Source organism: Bombina bombina, chromosome 3 (assembly GCF_027579735.1).
Source record: "Bombina bombina isolate aBomBom1 chromosome 3, aBomBom1.pri, whole genome shotgun sequence".
Classification (NCBI taxonomy): Eukaryota; Metazoa; Chordata; class Amphibia; order Anura; family Bombinatoridae; genus Bombina; species Bombina bombina.
This window is the reverse complement of record NC_069501.1, coordinates 856,265,248-856,287,664: the sequence shown is the minus strand read 5'-3', so window position 1 is coordinate 856,287,664 and position 22,417 is coordinate 856,265,248. Positions and strand designations below refer to the sequence as shown.

General features: G+C 39.5%; 1 protein-coding gene across 1 annotated transcript in view; it reads left to right on the top strand.

Moving 5' to 3' along the window:
- The window catches only part of FARP1 (FERM, ARH/RhoGEF and pleckstrin domain protein 1), a 637,651-nt gene that overhangs the window by 572,330 nt on the left and 42,904 nt on the right, over window positions 1-22,417 (top strand). The window contains exons 14-15 of the mRNA XM_053707824.1: window positions 2,827-3,014; window positions 9,735-9,824. Coding sequence (XP_053563799.1) covers window positions 2,827-3,014; window positions 9,735-9,824 — 278 coding nt within the window. The remainder of the gene's footprint in view (window positions 1-2,826; window positions 3,015-9,734; window positions 9,825-22,417) is intronic.

The following is a 22,417-nucleotide window of genomic DNA, read 5'->3' as shown; positions in this document are numbered from 1 at the left end:
CAGATATTTCATGACAGCACAGCAAGCAGGATTTCTTACCCTTGAGTAATATTCTAAATATATATAAAAATAAAAATATTGTGAGTGGAAAATTAATTCTCCATTCCATATACATGTTCCAGCCTCTGTACTACTGCAAAAACATAGAAAGCTACAAAAGCTTCAGATTGTAACGGTCAAACTTCAGACAAGCAATCTAGAAATGTTAGTCTTGGTTTTCACACTTCCATATGATATCACCAAAAGATTACAAAGCCAAAACTACCTTACCCAAAAGAAAAATACCCATAGTCCAAATATCTTTCATAATTACTAATAATCCATGAAATTAGACATTTTAAAAAATTAAACATTTCTTGCTTTTATTAAAAAAAAAATACAAAAAAATCAGTGTGTCATGAGAAAATGTCATCCTACATTTAAATTTTTAGTTATTTTTCCTTTCTGTAAGGGTGTTTACCGTTTCCCCTATGTGTGGGAGTATATCATTTCTTAAAAATTCCTTTAGTAGTTTTGATTATTCTGTCCTTTTATTTTTTTAATTTGAATAATTATTCCTTATTTTGCTTTTATATATATATATATATATATATTTTAAAGTTTTATCTACTTTGTTAATGTTTAATAATGAAAACCAGCCTCCAGCCTAAATTCTTTAAAACACAAGCTGAATAAATGAAACCCCTAATTAATGATTAGTTCCATGAGAGTAAAACCGTATTCTGTCTCTTGTCACAGAGACTAGTTTGGTTTGTTTTGGTAGACTTAGAATACTGTTTAACAGTATTATTATTCAGTTTCTGAATACTTAAAAAAAACTACAAAAACAAATACAATATTAAGTTATCCCTAACTACTTAATCATTGACAAGAGATCAAATATTTTGTGCTTGTCCTTATTAAATATAATTTTATTATGTAATTTAACTAATGGGATTTCTTCTAGTGTAACTTTATCAGATCAATAAGTAATCTACAGAAGGAAAAGGCCAAATTAAATAATTATTTTGTAGCATTAGAGAATTAGGAAAACTTAATTTAATTTTTTTTAATGAAATGCCTAGTGAACTTTTTACTACAAAACTGGTGTTTGTTTATGGTCAAATGCTAAAAAATATATACATTACCTTAATTGCCCATTTTTATTTCCCTCTAGTTATTGCTGTAAAGTTGACTTCATGGTTGATGCAGGCATATGCATTTGTGCTTTTTAGTACTAAATGAATGCCGAAGATGGCGGCCGCATTCAGCAGTTATTTGATTTATTCTTCTGAAAGTGCAACACACAAAGTTCTGGATTTGCACAGATTTTAACTGGCTGTACTTTCGCAAGAATAAATCCGGCTCATAAAATTACTGAATGTGGCTTGGGTCATTCGTTTTGTGCCAAAAAGCACTAATGCACCTGTCTAGTTGACAGGAAAGAAGATTAATTACTTTGAAATTGTTGTTTAACAATGTTAGGATATTTTGTTTAATTTTTTAACATTACTGTGATTTTTTAATTTCTTAATTATTTCCGTAGCATTTGATGATTCTGTAATATTGTGCATTAGCGTCAATAAATTTGACACATTCTTGTAAATTTTTGACATAGTTTGCGTTTGTTCAGTTTTCAGATGTGAAATGTCATTTTTTTTTTTGTCAAGCTTCTCCCCATGGAATTAAAGGGATATTAAATGCCTCTTGTTCCATAAAAAGATCTGAAAGCAGAGCAAATACTTACAATAATTTGGGGTTTCTTCACAATGCTGCACATTGCCTAAACCAGTTATTGATTTGCACCATTTGACGGTAACCTAAGTTTGAGAATTTGCGTTATTGCCTTTATTGGGTTCATGGAAAGTGAACAAAAGCAAGAGGTGGTTAACTTCCCTTTTAAGTTTATCTCTACTACTGGACTCCACAAAATAAGACTTGAACTAGTAAAAATGTAATTGGTAAATGTTTCCTACAAACTCTAGCCTAGAAGTCAACTAGTGAAATTCTATAGTATTCTTATGCACTAACTGAATTCCATTATTTGGCTACAAGCAGTAAATTGCTGCTATGTGGGTTGGCAAAACATTGCTACTCAACCTTGTAGTCTATATAGTATCTGTAACATAGTCCAATTGATACCACCATAGAATTAATGGGACACAGATGCTCTCCAGTTGATTAAATGCTGGTACTTTAAATTGTGCATTTATGTACGTTTTAATAAACCTAGGGAATATTAATACATGTCATCATGTCTTTTTAAAGCAATTTATTATATGGAGGATTTATCAGTACCACTAGTACTTAGATATTTGAAAGAACATATTTGGCTATTATTTCTGAACAATTAGTACCAAAAGTACACTTAATGATTCTTTTTTTTTTTTTTTTTTATTTTAAACAAATAAACCATGGAGTGCTTTTTCATTGTTCATTCATCCAGCATTGTTCATTTTTTGTACATTTTTTTACTAAGCATGTAGACTAGCTTTTCTAGCATTTCTGTCCCAAGCATTCAAAGGAACATGGAATACCATCAACAGGTATACTTCTTCTGTTGTGTAGTTCTGGTAATTTAGATCACTTGGCCGCTCATTTGTGTGAGGTGCAAAATAGTACAAGGCTTATGTAGACACCCATATATAGACAATGCCTACTGAATAATCACTATACGGCACCATACACATTGTGTCTCAATATTTGCTATACTATAAGATGCTTCAATATATTGTAGCCTTTATAAAGACAGGAAATATAGTCGCACGTTTTGCTGATATAATAGTGTCACTTGTGGTTCATGGAAAAGGTTGTTAACTAAATCTTACCTCTTTATTCTTTGCATAGGTTCTTTAACAGGAAGTCCACATCTTTCAGAGATATCTATTAGTTCACAAGGAGGAACGGCAGTTTTAAACTCTTCACTATCTCCAAATCTAAGTCCTGACGGCAAGCCTTCCTCGCCGCTTATTAGTCCGTTGCTGAGCGAACCTATCTGCATTAGAACTGATGATGAGGAAGACAATCGTAAAAAGGTATTTCAGAGGACTTTGTGTTTGTATAGAAAGTGTAGTTTTTAAATCATAGGAGATTTTTTTTTTCTATAATATCTTTCTAATGCTGTAGGATGAAAAAAAAAAAGAATACATGTCCCTTTGGCATTATTACTGTGACCAAAAAAAAAAAAAAGCAAACATACATATTTGTTTTGTTCTGTCAAGATGTGTGTGTCTGTGTGTGTATGTGTATATATATATATATATATATATAACACATAGAAACACCCAGCACTCACCAGCTAGCTCACAGCTAAGATAAAATCACAACTGGAAAGGTTAGTCACCGCATCTGGCCAAATGGGAAAGCTCAGGCACCACGTCAAGGTCCTTTCCTTAGCCTGAGTCCCTAACACAGGCACACCATCATGCGAGCTCACAAAGCTAAACAAACTGAGAACAAAGAAGGGGTGCACAGGTGGCTGTAATCACCCATAGAAAATACAAAACATGGAAGGGAACTGCACTCCAAGACCGGATCAGGTACACATCCTGTGACTCAGTAACATCTAGCCCTGGGTGCTAAATAGCACTCCAAAAAAGCTGTGATGTCACCAGAGCCACAGGCAGTTAACCCCAGTCCGGAATGGGTGCAAGAACCAAGGGAGATTACAAATAAAAAGTAATACAACACATAGAAACACCCAGCACTCACCAGCTAGCTCACAGCTAAGATAAAATCACAACTGGAAAGGTTAGTCACCGCATCTGGCCAAATGGGAAAGCTCAGGCACCACGTCAAGGTCCTTTACTTAGCCTGAGTCCCTAACACAGGCACACCATCATGCAAGCTCACAAAGCTAAACAAACTGAGAACAAAGAAGGGGTGCACAGGTGGCTGTAATATATATATATATTTCTACAGATTTCATTTTTAGCTATAGTAGGCCTGTTTTAATTAATCTTTTTTTTTCTGATTTTCCATCTGTCATAAAAATATAGTTTAAACATAATTTTGTTCTTCAAATTTTATTTTTAAAATCAATTTTTCTTTTTCTCTAATTTTACTACTGTCACAAAGAATATAGAGTAAACTTTTTCTTAAACTATTGACATTTTGATGGCTAGTACCCTTTCCTATTGATCACAGAGGACAGGATTAAGAAGCATGGCTTCAAATATCATGTGCAAATTTTTATATATAGTTCAAGCTATACTTTTTGCATGAGATAAAGCCCGTTATTAAATGTTTTACACAATGTTAATTAAAGACAAATTAATCCGGTCGCTCTGAGATTCTGCTTATGGGTATATAATAAATACCACGAAAAAGCTTATAAAATTAATATTATATTAAATGATCATATTTGACTTTGTTTTGAACATTACCAAAACCGTGAATGGTATTCACTTTTCATTAGTAAGACAAAATAATCACCCACTCCAAGGGTGTGGAGTGGAGTATGTTTGTTTTTATGCAGTTTTTGTCAGGGTGGATTTGATTTAAATCAAATTGATTTAAATCAAAAGTCAGCAAAAAACAATTTAAATCATTGTTTTAATTTCCTTCTTAATACAGGGAGAGTCCACAGCTGCATTCCTTACTTGGGAAATACTGAACCTGGCCATCAGGAGGAGGCAAAGACACCCCAGCCAAAGGCTTAAATACCTCCCCCACTTCTCTCATATCCCAGTCATTCTTTGCCTTTCGTCACAGGAGGTTGGCAGAGAAGTGTCAGAAGATTTCAGAGTAGTTCCTTACGAAGGGTTATCTACCCTTCGATACGGGACTGGAGTTTTAAGTAGTCTTGTCAGCCTTTCAGTGAGAGCATTGATGAAAGTTAGTCTGGAGATGCAGGGAGAGTCTTTCTGTGAACCATCCAGACTCATGTTAACAGCTCCTAAGCAATCAGCATTAACAAGTTTTGCTGCCTGCTTTTTCATCACTTAAGTTCATGTCAGAAGCAATGCTACAATCTGTCATACTTGAAGGACCGTGTGTCTGTTCCACAGCATAGATTCCGGTAAGATCATTTAATATTTTTACACACTTTAACGCTAGAAGACAGGGTCTCAGTGGGACTCCTTTTATATGTATGGACTCAAGGGTTAATATCTCCTGAGGGGGATTGTTGAACAGTGGGGTTTAATCATATTGGTTTATGTGATTTTTGCTGATTTCTGTGTGCGGGATGTTTTTTGGGCTCATAGGCTTATATGGAACGTACAGGTTATTTCTTGAGCTGCACAGTTTTATTTAGTTTGGCGCGCTTTTCCTTTAGCAGGGGCAGTCCTGCATGGCGCACATGTGTCTGTATGGCCATGTCGGCGGCCTTAGCTGTCTTGCCTAGCACTGTTACGCGCAAGCGGAGGGTTAATCCTTGCACTCCTGCCCAGGGAGCATCAAAAGTGACGGTTGTATCAGATCAGTCATCTAGAGATGCTATGTTATGGTCCTCACTGTGTTCAGGCCGGTGTATAGTTCTGATGCTCTTTCCAGGGGTTTATGGATCATGTCCTTATGGTCTTGGCATCGGAATACCTTTGTTGTTGCAGGATAGTAGGGCTGTCCTACGAAACTAGTTAGGATTTCTTCCAGGTGGTGTTAATCACACTTTTCAGTGGAGAATTTGTAGTCTATTTTTTATATCCTATTCCTTCTTCGCAAAGGAGGTTTTTTCTTTTTTTTTCTTTTAATGGAACCGTACGTTTCAGGTTTATATTCAGCCTACAGTGGGGCAAAAACGTATTTAGTCAGCCACCAATTGTGCAAGTTCTCCCACTTAAGAAGATGAGAGAGGCCTGTAATTTCCATCATAGGTATACCTCAACTATGAGAGACAAAATGTGGAAACAAATCCAGACAATCACATTGTCTGATATGGAAACAATTTATTTGCAAAATATGGTGGAAAATAAGTATTTGGTCAATATCAAAAGTTCATCTCAATACTTTGTTATATATCCTTTGTTGGCAATGACAGAGGTCAAACGTTTTCTGTAAGTCTTCACAAGGTTGTCACACACTGTTGCTGGTATGTTGGCCCATTCCTGCATGCAGATCTCCTCTAGAGCAGTGATGTTTTGGGGCTGTCGCTGGGAGACACGGACTTTCAACTCCCTCCAAAAGTTTTCTATGGGGTTGAGATCTGGAGACTGGCTAGGCCACTCCAGGACCTTGAAATGCTTCTTACGAAGCCACTCCTTCAGTGCCCGGGCGGAGTATTTGGGATCATTGTCATGCTGAAAGACCCAGCCACGTTTCATCTTCAATGCCCTTGCTGATGGAAGGAGGTTTGCACTCAAAATCTCACGATACATGGTCCCATTCATTCTTACATGTACACGGATCAGTCATCCTGTTCCCTTTGCAGAGAAACAGCCCCAAAGCATGATGTTGCCACCCCCATGCTTCACAGTAGGTATGGTGGTGTTTGGTTGCAACTCAGAATTCTCTCTCCTCCAAACACGACGAGTTGTGTTTCTACCAAACAGTTCTACTTTGGTTTCATCTGACCATATGACATTCTCCCAATCCGCTTCTGGATCATCCAAATGCTCTCTAGCATACTTCAGACGGGCCCGGACATGTACTGGCTTAAGCAGGAGGACACGTCTGGCACTGCAGAATCTGAGTCCCTGGCAGCGTAGTGTGTTACTGATGGTAGCCTTTGTTACGTTGGTCCCAGCTCTCTGCAGGTTATTCACTAGGTCCCCCCGTGTGGTTCTGGGATGTTTGCTCACCGTTCTTGTGATCATTTTGACCCCACGGGGTGAGATCTTGCGTGGAGCCCCAGATCGAGCGAGATTATCAGTGGTCTTGTATGTCTTCCATTTTCTAATTATTGCTCCCACAGTTGATTTATTCACACCAAGCTGTTTGCCTATTGCAGATTCAGTCTTCCCATCCTGGTGCAGGTCTACAATTTTGTTTCTTTTCTGGTATCCTTCGACAGCTCTTTGGTCTTCACCATAATGGAGTTTGGAGTGTGACGGTTTGAGGTTGTGGACTGGTGTCTTTTATACTGATAACAAGTTCAAACAGGTGCCATTAATACAGGTAATGAGTGGAGGACAGAGGAGCCTCTTAAAGAAGATGATACAGGTCTGTTAGAGCCAGAAATCTTGTTTGTTTGTAGGTGACCAAATACTTATTTTCCACCATAATATGCAAATAAATTCTTTCCAAATCAGACAATGTGATTGTCTGGATTTGTTTCCACATTTTGTCTCTCATAGTTGAGGTATACCTATGATGAAAATTACAGGCCTCTCTCATCTTCTTAAGTGGGAGAACTTGCACAATTGGTGGCTGACTAAATACTTTTTTGCCCCACTGTATATAGGAATAGACAGTTCTTCTGTTTATTTATATCTGGAAAGCGTGAGGGTCAGAAGACATCTTCGCCTTCCTTGTTTTTTTATAGTTGAGTATCGTCTGCTTGGGATATGAGTCAGCGGAACGCAAGCTTCCTCAGAGGTTTCGGCTTAGTTTTTTCGAGCAGTGACGTCCTTTTGGGCCTTTAATATGAGGCCTCTATGGATCAGTTTTTGTTGGGCGGACTACTTGGTCCTCCTTACTTATTGTTTCCAAAATTTTACTTTGCTTCTGTTGAAGCAGCCTTCAGGAGATAGTGGTGCCTTCAGATGGGGTCCGCCCCTTCTTTTTGCCCTCACGTTAGCATTCAGTGTCCTCTGTAGCTTGGGTATAATTTCCCACAAGTAATGAATGCAGATGTGGACTCTCTTAAGAATGAAAGCTTAAATTCTGCTTACCAGATCATTTCCTTTCCTTCTGTACAGGGAGAGTCCACAGCTCCCGCCCGTTATCTCCGATGGGCGGCCCTAAATTTTATCTTGTTCTTCTGGCACCTTTTTCACCTGATATATCTCCTGCTGTTCCTTGTTCCCTCGGCAGAATGACTGGGGGATGAGGGAAGTGGGGGAGGTATTTAAGCCTTTCGCTGGGGTGTCTTTGCCGCCTCCTGGTGGCCAGGTTCAGTATTTCCCACAAGTAATTAATTCAACTGTGGACTCTCCCTGTACAGAAGGAAAGGAAATTATCTGGTAAGCATAATTTAAGTTTTTTAGAATAATAACTTTTCAGATTATTTATAAAATTATATCAGACCATTACTGATTTGGTTATATATAATTCGATATGCATAAATAGATTATTAAAATGAATGAGTGAAATTGTTAGGAGGTGAATAGGTTAACCGCCTTAATAATATCAGTTTAAATAGTTTTATTTAACTAATTAAAACTAGCCATTACATTAATAATAACAGTTTAAATAGTTTAACTAAAACATTCACCTATTTTATTTTAAAACATTCACCTATTTTATTTTTAATGCTTGCGCCTCCCTCCGCACACTTAGGTCCTTGTGCGGAACTTTTCCACTCCAAGCAATCTTCTATTCAGTGTACTTCTTGGAACTTAGTATGGGTTAATTCTATGTACATATATTTGCAGGGGAGCAATGGCATTAAAGGGACAGTAAAGTCAAATTTCAACTTTCATGATCCATTTTTCAATTTTTATATTTTTTCCAATTGTCTTCTATTATCTAATTTGCATTGTTCTCTTGGTATAAATTGTTGAAAAGCATACAAAGGTAGGCTCAAAAGCAATGCTCTACTGTGAGCTAGCTGCTTGTCCCTGTCTCACCCAATGTTTTCAGCTAGGCCCCAGCAGAGCATTGCTCTCCTTTAACAAAGGATACCAAGAGAATTAAGCAAATTTGACCATGGGAAGTACATCTGAAAATGGTATGCTCTATCCTCAAACCCAAAAGTTATTATGTCCCTTTAATGCCTATTTCTCAACTCTGTATTATTGTATAACCTTTGGGCTGTGAAGAAGGGGCGTGTTATCTCTGCAGGCACAAATTTACAGTTTTGAATACAAAAACAATATGTGATAATATCTTCAAAATAAATAAAATGGGCAAAATAATCTGACAAAAACGTCTGGGAGAGCATGGATTAATTGCTTTATAATTAAAAACGAATCTGTATTTGAAGATGAATAACCTTTAGAATATAATGTATCTTAAAGGGACAGTCAACACCAGATTTTTTGTTGTTTAAAAAGATAGATAATCCCTTTATTACCCATTCCCTAGTTTTGCAAAACCAACACTGTTATATTAATACACTTTTTACTTCTGTGACTAACTTGTATCTAAGCATCTTCTGACCGCCCCTAATCACATGACTTTTAGTTATTATCTATTGACTTGCATTTTAGCCAATTAGTGCAGTGTCTTCCACTAGCCACGGGCGTGATCACAATGCTATCTATATGGCCTACATGAGCTTGCTCTCCCCTGCTGTGAAAAGTAAATAAAATGGAGGCGGCCTTCAAGGGCTTAGAAATTATCATATGAGCCTTCCTAGGTTTGCTTTCAACTAGAATACCAAGAGAACAAAGCAAAATTGTTGATAAAAGTAAATTGGAAAGTTGTTTAAAATTACATGCCCTATTTGAAAATGATTTTTTTTTGGACTTGACTGTCCTTTTAAATAGAAACTATCTTTACATAGATTTTTCCTCAAAAGCATTTTATTTAAATAAAATCCTATTTCAATAAAAAAAAATCTGTTAATTAAATAATTGATTTTTATGCACCCTGGTTTTTATTCGGTATCCTGAATTTACATTTGACATACAAAAATAAGAAGCTCCTTAAAATATGGGTAATAATTTTTGTGAATTTGAATGAATAATTTAATTTTTTTCTTTAATTTGCAGCGATTTCCTATGGATAAAGCCTATTCTATAGCAAAGGAAGTTTCAGCTACAGAGTGTACATATTTGAAAGACCTTGAAGTCATCACAACGGTAATGTTTATTTATTCTATACATCTAAAGCATATTGCGTTTAGCGATGCTAACTTGCAAATACACACAATCAAAACTATGTTTCTGTGGCTGTATTTAACCCCTTAAGGACAAGGCTATTTTTCAATTTCTTACCCATAAGGACCAGGGCTATTTTTACATTTCTGCAGTGTTTGTGTTTAGCTGTAATTTTCCTCTTACTCATTTACTGTACCCACACATATTATATACCATTGTTCTCGCCATTAAATGGACTTTCTAAAGATACCATTATTTTCATCATATCTTATAATTTACTATAAAAAAAAGTATAAAATATGATGAAAAAAATGGAAAAAAACACACTTTTTCTAACTTTAACCCCCAAAATCTGTTACACATCTAAAACCACCAAAAAACACCCATGCTAAATAGTTTCTAAATTTTGTCCTGAGTTTAGAAATACCCAATGTTTACATGTTCTTTGCTTTTTTGAAAGTTTTAGGGTACTAAGTGCAAGAAGCACTATGCTATTTCCAAACTTTTTCACAAACTTTAGGTTTCTCACTGAAATTTTTTACAAACATCTTGTGCAATTATGGCACACATGGTTGTAAATACTTCTCTGGGATCCCCTTTGTTCAGAAATAGCAGACATATATGGCTTTAGCGTTGCTTTTTGGTAATTAGAAGGCCGCTAAATGCCGCTGTGTACCACAAGTGTATTATGCCCAGCAGCGAAGGCGTTAATTAGGTAGCTTGTAGGGTTAATTTTAGCTTTAGAGTAGAGATCATCCTCCCACCTGACACATCCCACCCCCTGATCCCTCCCAAACAGCTCTCTTCCCTCCCCCACTCCACAATTGTCCCCGCCATCTTGAGTACTGGCAGAAAGTCTGCCAGTACTAAAATAAAAGGCTTTTTTAATTTATTTTTTATTTATTTAATATTTATTCTGCCTTTTAGGATCCCCCCTTAGCACCCAATCTCTCTGATGCCCCCCAAACAGCTCTCTAACCCTTCCCCCTCTACCTTATTGTCTGCCATCTTGGGTACTGGCAGCTGTCTGTCAGTAACCAGTTGTCCATATATTTTAAGCGAGATCACGGCAGAGAGTACAGGGTACGTCGCTTGTCCTTAAGGGCATAACGACCAACGCCGTACAGGCTACGGCGTTGGACGTTAGGGGGTTAACATTCCATTCTGTGTTATTGCACATAGTGGGTTTCTTCAACATAATGTTCTTCTATTTAAACGGATATGAAACACAAATATTCTTTTGTGATTCAGACAGAGCATACAATTTTAAAAAAGTTTTCCATTTACTTCTATTATCAAATTTTCTTAATTATAATGGTATTCTTTGTTTAATAGATTAAGGTAGGTATCTAAAGCACTACATGACAGGAAATAGTGCTGCAATCTAGTGCTTTTGAAAATAGAACTTACATTCCTGATTTTCAAGAAAAGATACCAAAAGAAAATTTTATAATATAAATAAATTAGAAAGTTGTTTAAAACTACCTGCTCTATCTGAATCATGAAATACATTTTTTGGGTTTCATAACACTTTGAGAGCTAAAAATATACCAAGGTATCAGTGTTTGAACCCCACTGTGTACTCCTTGTAAAGCAAATTACTTTTTTTTCATAAGTTAATGAGAGCCCATAAGTCACTACTCTTGTGATTCAACTCCTGGCCACTAGGAGGAGACAAAGATTCCCAAAGCTCTAAGAGCACTTAGGCCTAGATTTATTAAAGCTGAGGCGTACAGGGGCGCGTATACGCGCCCCTGTACGCCTCAGCTCGCCTGTGGCGGGGTGAAAATACCCGCAGGTATTCGGCATTGCACACGAGTGCAATTTTGGCTGCGTGATTGGCTGTGCGCGGGCAGGAGCTGTCAATCTCCTCGGTCTGACTAGACCAAGGAGATTGAATTTCGCCAGATTAGAGGTGGCAAAGAGGCTAAGGAAGCAGCGGTCTGGTGACCGCTGCTTGATAAATGACGGCGAGCAAGTTCTTGAGAGAACTTGCTGCCGTAGGGGCTTAATAAATCTAGCCCTTAATCCTCTTACCTCCAGATTCTTCATTGAGAGGGGTCCTCAGAACGATTTGAGGCCTATTTTCTCCTCAGAGAGCTGCTATTGAGAGACAGAAGAGAGATTGGAGTATTGGGCAGTGACAGAATCACTCCCTGTTAAGGAGTTAATCACAAGCCCGCCTGTTATGGGGACCGTTCCCTTAGCCGCCTCCCAGTTTTGTTAAGGTGAATTTTTTTATGATGATCAGGAGTTTGTTTGTTTTTTTACTGATCAAGATACATAGTCTACCTCTTTCATGTTTGAGTTTTAACATCTTAGTTCTTGGTTTAAAGAAGTTTTATGCACTTTATGTGTCCAAGACCCTAAATCTTCTAAGGAAAAATCTGCCAAACAACTGGATTTTATTTTTAAACCTTCTGCTAAGTCACAATAGTTTTTTTTCTTCTTAAACGGGAAGAGTCCACAGGTGCATTCATTACTTTTGGGAAATACAGAACCTGGCCACCAGGAGGAGGCAAAGACACCCCAGCCAAAGGCTTAAATACCTCCCCTACTTCCCTCATCCCCCACTCATTCTTTGCCTTTCGTCACAGGAGTGTGGCAGAGAAGTGTTAGAAGTTCGAGAGAGTCTCTTATGGAGGGTAGTACTCTTTGAAATGGGACTGGAGTTTTAAGTAATCCTATCAGCCTCTCAGTGAGAGCATGGATGAATGTAAGAATCCGGAGATGCAGGGAGAGTTTTTCTGCGCAACCATCCCGACTCATATTAACAGCTCCTTGGCAATCGGTGTTGATGAGGTTCGCTGCTTGCCTTTATTCACTCAAGTCCATATCAGAAACGAGGCTACTATCTGTCACACTTGAAGGGCCATGTTCCTGTTACACAGTGTAGATTCTGGTAAGATTGTTTCATTGTATTTCTATATGTGAATGTAATGTTAATGAAACAAGGTAGGGTCCCAGTGGGACTCCTTTTATCTTAATAAGGAATCATGAGTTAATATCTCCTAAGGGGGGTTATTTAACAGGGGGACTTTAATCATGTTTGTTATATGGTTCTACCTGCTAATGTGTAGCAATACCTAGGCTCATGGTTTTTACGGAACATAACGGCCTTATCTTAATGACACAATCTCTTGAGATTGCACACCCTTTTTGTGACTGGCACGGTGCACCTCGTGACGGGTGCGGTTACGTTGTTTCTCACTTCCGTATACTGACTGTGTGGCGACAGAGAGAGTCTAGCTCGTGGGTTGTCTGGTTCACAGGAGGTAGTGAGTGCCCCAGCTATTGGGGGTGTAAAAGGGGTGCCAGTTAGTATTAATCTTTTTTGTAATCCCAAGATTATGGAAGATTCTGATATCTTAGTCACGGATGTCTCCGATACGGAGAATGCGTCTTGTGATGAATATGAAATGGCCCGGGTAATCAATGCCCATTCGTTACGTTCCGATTGCCGTTCTAGAGTACTCTCTTCTCCCGAATCAGGGAGCTTAGAGTGCATTGAGCCATCTGCCTCCGAGGATTCCATGTCCAGTGAGGCGCGTGCCCCGGACCCTTTCTCGGCTACACAAGCAGGTGTCCCTAGGGCCTTTACTCTTTTTCCGGAGGGTGGCTTGTTTCCTCCAGAGCAGAAGGGCTTTATGATTTAATTCATTGTCTGCAAACAGGGTGTCCAAAGATAGATTTTTATCTCTCCTATTCAAGTAACAATTTATTTGGACCTAGTCTTGACTTTATCTTTTCCACTGTTTCTGGAGGAAAATTAACTTTTTTTCCCTCAGAAGAAGTATAAGGTAAAAATAGAAGAAATATTTCTTTTTCATTCCTTTTGTCACTATAGGAACCAAAAAATTATTTTCATCCTCCTCCTTACAATGACCCGCATCTTCCAGATTTTTCTGGAAGTTGAATCCAGTTGGAACAAGGCCAAGCATTCTATGAGCCCTCTTTCTCTTCCAAATCAGCATCAATGTATGACCCCAATCCAGATTCTTTTTGGGTAGGATGCAGTTTACACATTTTTTAGTAGGCCTATCAGTCTGTCCAAGATCTCTGGGTTCTAAAAATAGATTCTCAGGATTACTGAATAGGTTTCAAATCAAGACTTTCTGAATTTTATTAGCTGTAGTATTTTTTGGGAAAAGGCCAATGATTTTATTCCATCTTTTTCCATTATTCCCAAGAAAGATAGCATTTTGAGGCATATTCTATACTTAATGTCTTCTTTCTCACATGCCAAAAGACTTTCTGAATTTTATTAGCTGTAGTATTTTTTGGGAAAAGGCCAATAATTTTATTCCATCTTTTTCCATTATTCCCAAGAAAGAGGGAATTTTGAGGCCTATTCTAGACTTAATTTGAAGTATGCCTTCCTTCCTATTCCTAGATTGTCTCCAGCTTCTAAGATTTGTCTTTCATGACAACATTTTTCAGTTTGTGGCTCTTCCTTTTTGTCTATTTACAGCTCCCAGAATTTACACGAAGGTTCTAGGAACTCTCTTGTCTGTGATAAATACTCATGTAGTTCAGTGGCTGTATATCTGAGAACATATTGGTTCAGGCTCCATTTTTTTACTTCAGCTGTATTATATACCAACAGTCTATTGTTGTTTTCTTCTCCGACATGATTGGAGAATTAATTTAAAAGAGTTCTCTTTCTCATTTGTCAAGAGTCTCTTTTCTAGGAATCATTATAGAATCAGTGACTATGTAGCTTTCTTTTAAAGATCGGGGATCAAAGGTACACTCAGTTTACTCACAACTTCTTTAAATTTCTAACCCATCTGTAGTTTAATGTAGGGCAGTGTTAGGTCTGATGATTGCAGCATCAGATGTTCTTCATTTTGCATGGTTCCATATGAGACTGGTCTGCTTTGCATGCTTCGACAATGGTTCAAAAAGTTCACTCAACTTTCTCATAAAATCCTAGAGGATTCTTCAGTAAGGAGATCTGTGTCCTGGTGGAAAGATTTCCAAACTATTTTTTTTCTGGGGGTGTCCTTTATTTGCTAGATAACGAGTGGCATTTGATCGTTAAAACCGCTTGAACTAATTTGTTTGCACTCTAACATTTGCGTTCATATTACGAGTTTAAAGTAAAATGTTTGCGTTCGCAAACTCGCGGTAACAAATAGACTTTGAGAAGTTGCAAACTTAAAATAACATTCCCTCATAGACTTTTATAGAGCCAAAAAAGTTGGGGGGGGAAACACCCGCAAGTCGCGCAAACTCGATTGCGGCTATTAAAAAGCACAGCATAAGAAGTTAATATTGCATATTTCATAATCCAATGCTCTGCACATAGCAGGATATGTTCTATTTATTCTTAAAGATATATTTAAATATATGGGAAAAAGGAGAGTGTGTTTAACACAAGTATCCTATATTAGTCCACAAAGGAAGTTTTATGGAGGGTGCTGAGTGCCAAAAGTAATGAGTGAATATAAATGGAAAAGAAGCACCTATAGCAGCACTCACTTATAGAGAGTATGGGGAGGTAGGCACCCCTATCATTAAAATATAACTTTTTATAACGATTTCAAAAATAAAAAAATTTGGAGGAGACGGATAACACAAACAACATACAGTGTTAAAAACAGCACAGATGGACACCTACAAACAACAACCCAAAGAGTGATGATATCACTGGTAGTTAAATACTGGGATGAATATAGGGCCCCCATAATATTATATATGCGCATATATTAGCCTATTAAGAGGACACTGTCCAAACATGTGAAAGGGGTAAATACCCCAATAGGGGGTGCCTATATATAGACCCTGAGTTACTGGCTTAATTCTGAATGTGGAACAATTTTCACACAAACGGATATGTAAAACTGTATGAACAATTCAACCACTAAAATAGAGGGGACACAGTCCTAATTACATATAAAGCAAACAGGCCAGAGATATATACACAGAGACAAACCCAGTATAGTTAGCCTAATCCGAGTGTTGCACACATTTCAGACACACGGACAATTCTAATATAACACCAAATAATATTTAAGGGAAAAGCCCAAAACAAGTAGTACCAAGTAATTGGTATTATAGTTAGGCTAAGTTAACAGATCTATATGGAACATATTTCACACATAGGGATTATGTATTGAAGGCGACTGCTGCCGATGCGCTTAAATATTATTTCTCCAACATAGGTGTGTCCGGTCCACGGCGTCATCCTTACTTGTGGGATATTCTCTTCCCCAACAGGAAATGGCAAAGAGCCCAGCAAAGCTGGTCACATGATCCCTCCTAGGCTCCGCCTACCCCAGTCATTCTCTTTGCCGTTGTACAGGCAACATCTCCACGGAGATGGCTTAGAGTTTTTTAGTGTTTAACTGTAGTTTTTATTATTCAATCAAGAGTTTGTTATTTTGAAATAGTGCTGGTATGTACTATTTACTCAGAAACAGAAAAGAGATGAAGATTTCTGTTTGTATGAGGAAAATGATTTTAGCAACCGTCACTAAAATCCATGGCTGTTCCACACAGGACTGTTGAGAGCAATTAACTTCAGTTGGGGGAACAGTGAGCAGTCTCTTGCTGCTTGAGGTATGACACATTCTAACAAGACGATGTAATGCTGGAAGCTGTCATTTTCCCTATGGGATCCGGTAAGCCATGTTTATTAAGATCGTAAATAAGGGCTTCACAAGGGCTTATTAAGACTGTAGACTTTTTCTGGGCTAAATCGATTCATTATTAACACATATTTAGCCTTGAGGAATCATTTATTCTGGGTATTTTGATATAATAATATCGGCAGGCACTGTTTTAGACACCTTATTCTTTAGGGGCTTTCCCAAATCATAGGCAGAGCCTCATTTTCGCGCCGGTGTTGCGCACTTGTTTTTGAGAGGCATGACATGCAGTCGCATGTGAGAGGAGCTCTGATACTTAGAAAAGACTTTCTGAAGGCGTCATTTGGTATCGTATTCCCCTTTGGGCTTGGTTGGGTCTCAGCAAAGCAGATACCAGGGACTGTAAAGGGGTTAAAGTTAAAAACGGCTCCGGTTCCGTTATTTTAAGGGTTAAAGCTTCCAAATTTGGTGTGCAATACTTTTAAGGCTTTAAGACACTGTGGTGAAAAATTGGTGAATTTTGAACAATTCCTTCATGTTTTTTCGCAATTGCAGTAATAAAGTGTGTTCAGTTTAAAATTTAAAGTGACAGTAACGGTTTTATTTTAAAACGTTTTTTGTACTTTGTTATCAAGTTTATGCCTGTTTATCATGTCTGAACTACCAGATAGACTGTGTTCTGAATGTGGGGAAGCCAGAATTCCTATTCATTTAAATAAATGTGATTTATGTGACAATGACAATGATGCCCAAGATGATTCCTCAAGTGAGGGGAGTAAGCATGGTACTGCATCATTCCCTCCTTCGTCTACACGAGTCTTGCCCACTCAGGAGGCCCCTAGTACATCTAGCGCGCCAATACTCCTTACTATGCAACAATTAACGGCTGTAATGGATAATTCTGTCAAAAACATTTTAGCCAAAATGAACACTTATCAGCGTAAGCGCGACTGCTCTGTTTTAGATACTGAAGAGCATGACGACGCTGATAATAATGGTTCTGAAGAGCCCCTAACCCAGTCTGATGGGGCCAGGGAGGTTTTGTCTGAGGGAGAAATTACTGATTCAGGGAACATTTCTCAACAAGCTGAACCTGATGTGATTACGTTTAAATTTAAGTTGGAACATCTCCGCATTCTGCTTAAGGAGGTATTATCCACTCTGGATGATTGTGACAAGTTGGTCATCCCAGAGAAACTATGTAAAATGGACAAGTTCCTAGAGGTCCCGGGGCTCCCAGAAGCTTTTCCTATACCCAAGCGGGTGGCGGACATTGTTAATAAAGAATGGGAAAGGCCCAGTATTCCTTTCGTCCCTCCCCCCATATTTAAAAAATTGTTTCCTATGGTCGACCCCAGAAAGGACTTATGGCAGACAGTCCCCAAGGTCGAGGGAGCGGTTTCCACTTTAAACAAACGCACCACTATACCCATAGAGGATAGTTGTGCTTTCAAAGATCCTATGGATAAAAAATTAGAAGGTTTACTTAAAAAGATGTTTGTTCAGCAGGGTTACCTTCTACAACCAATTTCATGCATTGTCCCTGTAGCTACAGCCGCATGTTTCTGGTTCGATGAGCTGATAAAGGCGGTCGATAGTGATTCTCCTCCTTATGAGGAGATTATGGACAGAATAAATGCTCTCAAATTGGCTAATTCTTTCACCCTAGACGCCACTTTGCAATTGGCTAGGTTAGCGGCTAAGAATTCTGGGTTTGCTATTGTGGCGCGCAGAGCGCTTTGGTTGAAATCTTGGTCAGCTGATGCGTCTTCCAAGAACAAGCTACTTAACATTCCTTTCAAGGGGAAAACGCTGTTTGGCCCTGACTTGAAAGAGATTATCTCTGATATCACTGGGGGTAAGGGCCACGCCCTTCCTCAGGATCGGCCTTTCAAGGCAAAAAATAAACCTAATTTTCGTCCCTTTCGTAGAAACGGACCAGCCCAAAGTGCTACGTCCTCTAAGCAAGAGGGTAATACTTCTCAAGCCAAGCCAGCTTGGAGACCAATGCAAGGCTGGAACAAGGGAAAGCAGGCCAAGAAACCTGCCACTGCTACCAAGACAGCATGAAATGTTGGCCCCCGATCCGGGACCGGATCTGGTGGGGGGCAGACTCTCTCTCTTCGCTCAGGCTTGGGCAAGAGATGTTCTGGATCCTTGGGCGCTAGAAATAGTCTCCCAAGGTTATCTTCTGGAATTCAAGGGGCTTCCCCCAAGGGGGAGGTTCCACAGGTCTCAGTTGTCTTCAGACCACATAAAAAGACAGGCATTCTTACATTGTGTAGAAGACCTGTTAAAAATGGGAGTGATTCATCCTGTTCCATTAAGAGAACAAGGGATGGGGTTCTACTCCAATCTGTTCATAGTTCCCAAAAAAGAGGGAACGTTCAGACCAATCTTAGATCTCAAGATCTTAAACAAGTTTCTCAAGGTTCCATCGTTCAAGATGGAAACCATTCGAACTATTCTTCCTTCCATCCAGGAAGGTCAATTCATGACCACAGTGGATTTAAAGGATGCGTATCTACATATTCCTATCCACAAGGAACATCATCGGTTCCTAAGGTTCGCATTCCTGGACAAGCATTACCAGTTCGTGGCGCTTCCTTTCGGATTAGCCACTGCTCCAAGGATTTTCACAAAGGTACTAGGGTCCCTTCTAGCTGTGCTAAGACCAAGGGGCATTGCTGTAGTACCTTACTTGGACGACATTCTGATTCAAGCGTCGTCCCTTCCTCAAGCAAAGGCTCACACGGACATTGTCCTGGCCTTTCTCAGATCTCACGGATGGAAAGTGAACGTGGAAAAGAGTTCTCTATCTCCGTCAACAAGGGTTCCCTTCTTGGGAACGATAATAGACTCCTTAGAAATGAGGATTTTTCTGACAGAGGCCAGAAAAACAAAACTTCTAGACTCTTGTCGGATACTTCATTCCGTTCCTCTTCCTTCCATAGCGCAGTGCATGGAAGTGATCGGTTTGATGGTAGCGGCAATGGACATAGTTCCTTTTGCGCGCATTCATCTAAGACCATTACAACTGTGCATGCTCAGTCAGTGGAATGGGGACTATACAGACTTGTCTCCGAAGATACAAGTAAATCAGAGGACCAGAGACTCACTCCGTTGGTGGCTGTCCCTGGACAACCTGTCACAAGGGATGACATTCCGCAGACCAGAGTGGGTCATTGTCACGACCGACGCCAGTCTGATGGGCTGGGGCGCGGTCTGGGGATCCCTGAAAGCTCAGGGTCTTTGGTCTCGGGAAGAATCTCTTCTACCGATAAATATTCTGGAACTGAGAGCGATATTCAATGCTCTCAAGGCTTGGCCTCAGCTAGCGAGGGCCAAGTTCATACGGATTCAATCAGACAACATGACAACTGTTGCGTACATCAACCATCAGGGGGGAACAAGGAGTTCCCTAGCGATGGAAGAAGTGACCAAAATCATTCTATGGGCGGAGTCTCACTCCTGCCACCTGTCTGCTATCCACATCCCAGGAGTGGAAAATTGGGAAGCGGATTTTCTGAGTCGTCAGACATTGCATCCGGGGGAGTGGGAACTCCATCCGGAAATCTTTGCCCAAGTCACTCAGCTGTGGGGCATTCCAGACATGGATCTGATGGCCTCTCGTCAGAACTTCAAAGTTCCTTGCTACGGGTCCAGATCCAGGGATCCCGAGGCGGCTCTAGTGGATGCACTAGTAGCACCTTGGACCTTCAAACTAGCTTATGTGTTCCCGCCGTTTCCTCTCATCCCCAGGCTGGTAGCCAGGATCAATCAGGAGAGGGCGTCGGTGATCTTGATAGCTCCTGCGTGGCCACGCAGGACTTGGTATGCAGATCTGGTGAATATGTCATCGGCTCCACCTTGGAAGCTACCTTTGAGACGAGACCTTCTTGTTCAGGGTCCGTTCGAACATCCGAATCTGGTTTCACTCCAGCTGACTGCTTGGAGATTGAACGCTTGATCTTATCGAAGCGAGGGTTCTCAGATTCTGTTATCGATACTCTTGTTCAGGCCAGAAAGCCTGTAACTAGAAAGATTTACCACAAAATTTGGAAAAAATATATCTGTTGGTGTGAATCTAAAGGATTCCCTTGGGACAAGGTTAAGATTCCTAAGATTCTATCCTTCCTTCAAGAAGGATTGGAAAAAGGATTATCTGCAAGTTCCCTGAAGGGACAGATTTCTGCCTTGTCTGTGTTACTTCACAAAAAGCTGGCAGCTGTGCCAGATGTTCAAGCCTTTGTTCAGGCTCTGGTTAGAATTAAGCCTGTTTACAAACCTTTGACGCCTCCTTGGAGTCTCAACTTAGTTCTTTCAGTTCTTCAGGGGGTTCCGTTTGAACCCTTACATTCCGTTGATATTAAGTTATTATCTTGGAAAGTTTTGTTTTTAGTTGCAATTTCTTCTGCTAGAATTATCTGCTCTGCAGTGTTCTCCTCCTTATCTGGTGTTCCATGCAGATAAGGTGGTTTTACGTACTAAACCTGGTTTTCTTCCAAAAGTTGTTTCTAACAAAAACATTAACCAGGAGATTATCGTACCTTCTCTGTGTCCGAAACCAGTTTCAAAGAAGGAACGTTTGTTGCACAATTTGGATGTTGTTCGCGCTCTAAAATTCTATTTAGCTGCTACAAAGGATTTTAGACAAACATCTTCCTTGTTTGTTGTTTATTCCGGTAAAAGGAGAGGTCAAAAAGCAACTTCTACCTCTCTCTCTTTTTGGATTAAAAGCATCATCAGATTGGCTTACGAGACTGCCGGACGGCAGCCTCCCGAAAGAATCACAGCTCATTCCACTAGGGCTGTGGCTTCCACATGGGCCTTCAAGAACGAGGCTTCTGTTGATCAGATATGTAGGGCAGCGACTTGGTCTTCACTGCACACTTTTACCAAATTTTACAAGTTTGATACTTTTGCTTCTTCTGAGGCTATTTTTGGGAGAAAGGTTTTGCAAGCCGTGGTGCCTTCCATTTAGGTGACCTGATTTGCTCCCTCCCTTCATCCGTGTCCTAAAGCTTTGGTATTGGTTCCCACAAGTAAGGATGACGCCGTGGACCGGACACACCTATGTTGGAGAAAACAGAATTTATGTTTACCTGATAAATTACTTTCTCCAACGGTGTGTCCGGTCCACGGCCCGCCCTGGTTTTTTTAATCAGGTCTGATAATTTATTTTCTTTAACTACAGTCACCACGGTACCATATGGTTTCTCCTATGCAAATATTCCTCCTTAACGTCGGTCGAATGACTGGGGTAGGCGGAGCCTAGGAGGGATCATGTGACCAGCTTTGCTGGGCTCTTTGCCATTTCCTGTTGGGGAAGAGAATATCCCACAAGTAAGGATGACGCCGTGGACCGGACACACCGTTGGAGAAAGTAATTTATCAGGTAAACATAAATTCTGTTTTTGTGTTATATTAGTATAACATGGGAATACTATATATTAGTAAGAAAATGGGACATAAAAATAATAGAAATACAATATCCAACTTATTGCCAAGTTCCTCTAGATATGTGGACAACTGCTGTTCATGATGTTAGTGGCTTGGGTCCCAGGGCAATTCTACCCCAGCCTTTCTGTTACATCAAGTTTAAAACTCAATTTCTTTGTCAAGCCAATACAACAAGTCTTAGCTCCCAGTATCAGTCTCCAAGGGAATGGAGCATTTTGCATTCCTACACACAGTTACAAAAAGAACACCACCTCAAATTTGCGACAGGCTAAGGAGGGGGGGAGGGGTCTCAGCTTACAGCTTTTCTGAAAACAGATTTCACACAAAGAAAAAGCAATTCACATTAACCCTTTCCAGGCTGAGACCACAATACCACCACTGCGGGTTAGCCAATCTAGGTATCATCTACTCCACATGATTGTATCATGACAAGCTAGCATTCTTGTTTTGGTTTCCTAAGGAGGCAAGGTTACCATAATTATCTTGGAATGCAATATTTAGGTCCCTTCAGAGATGTCT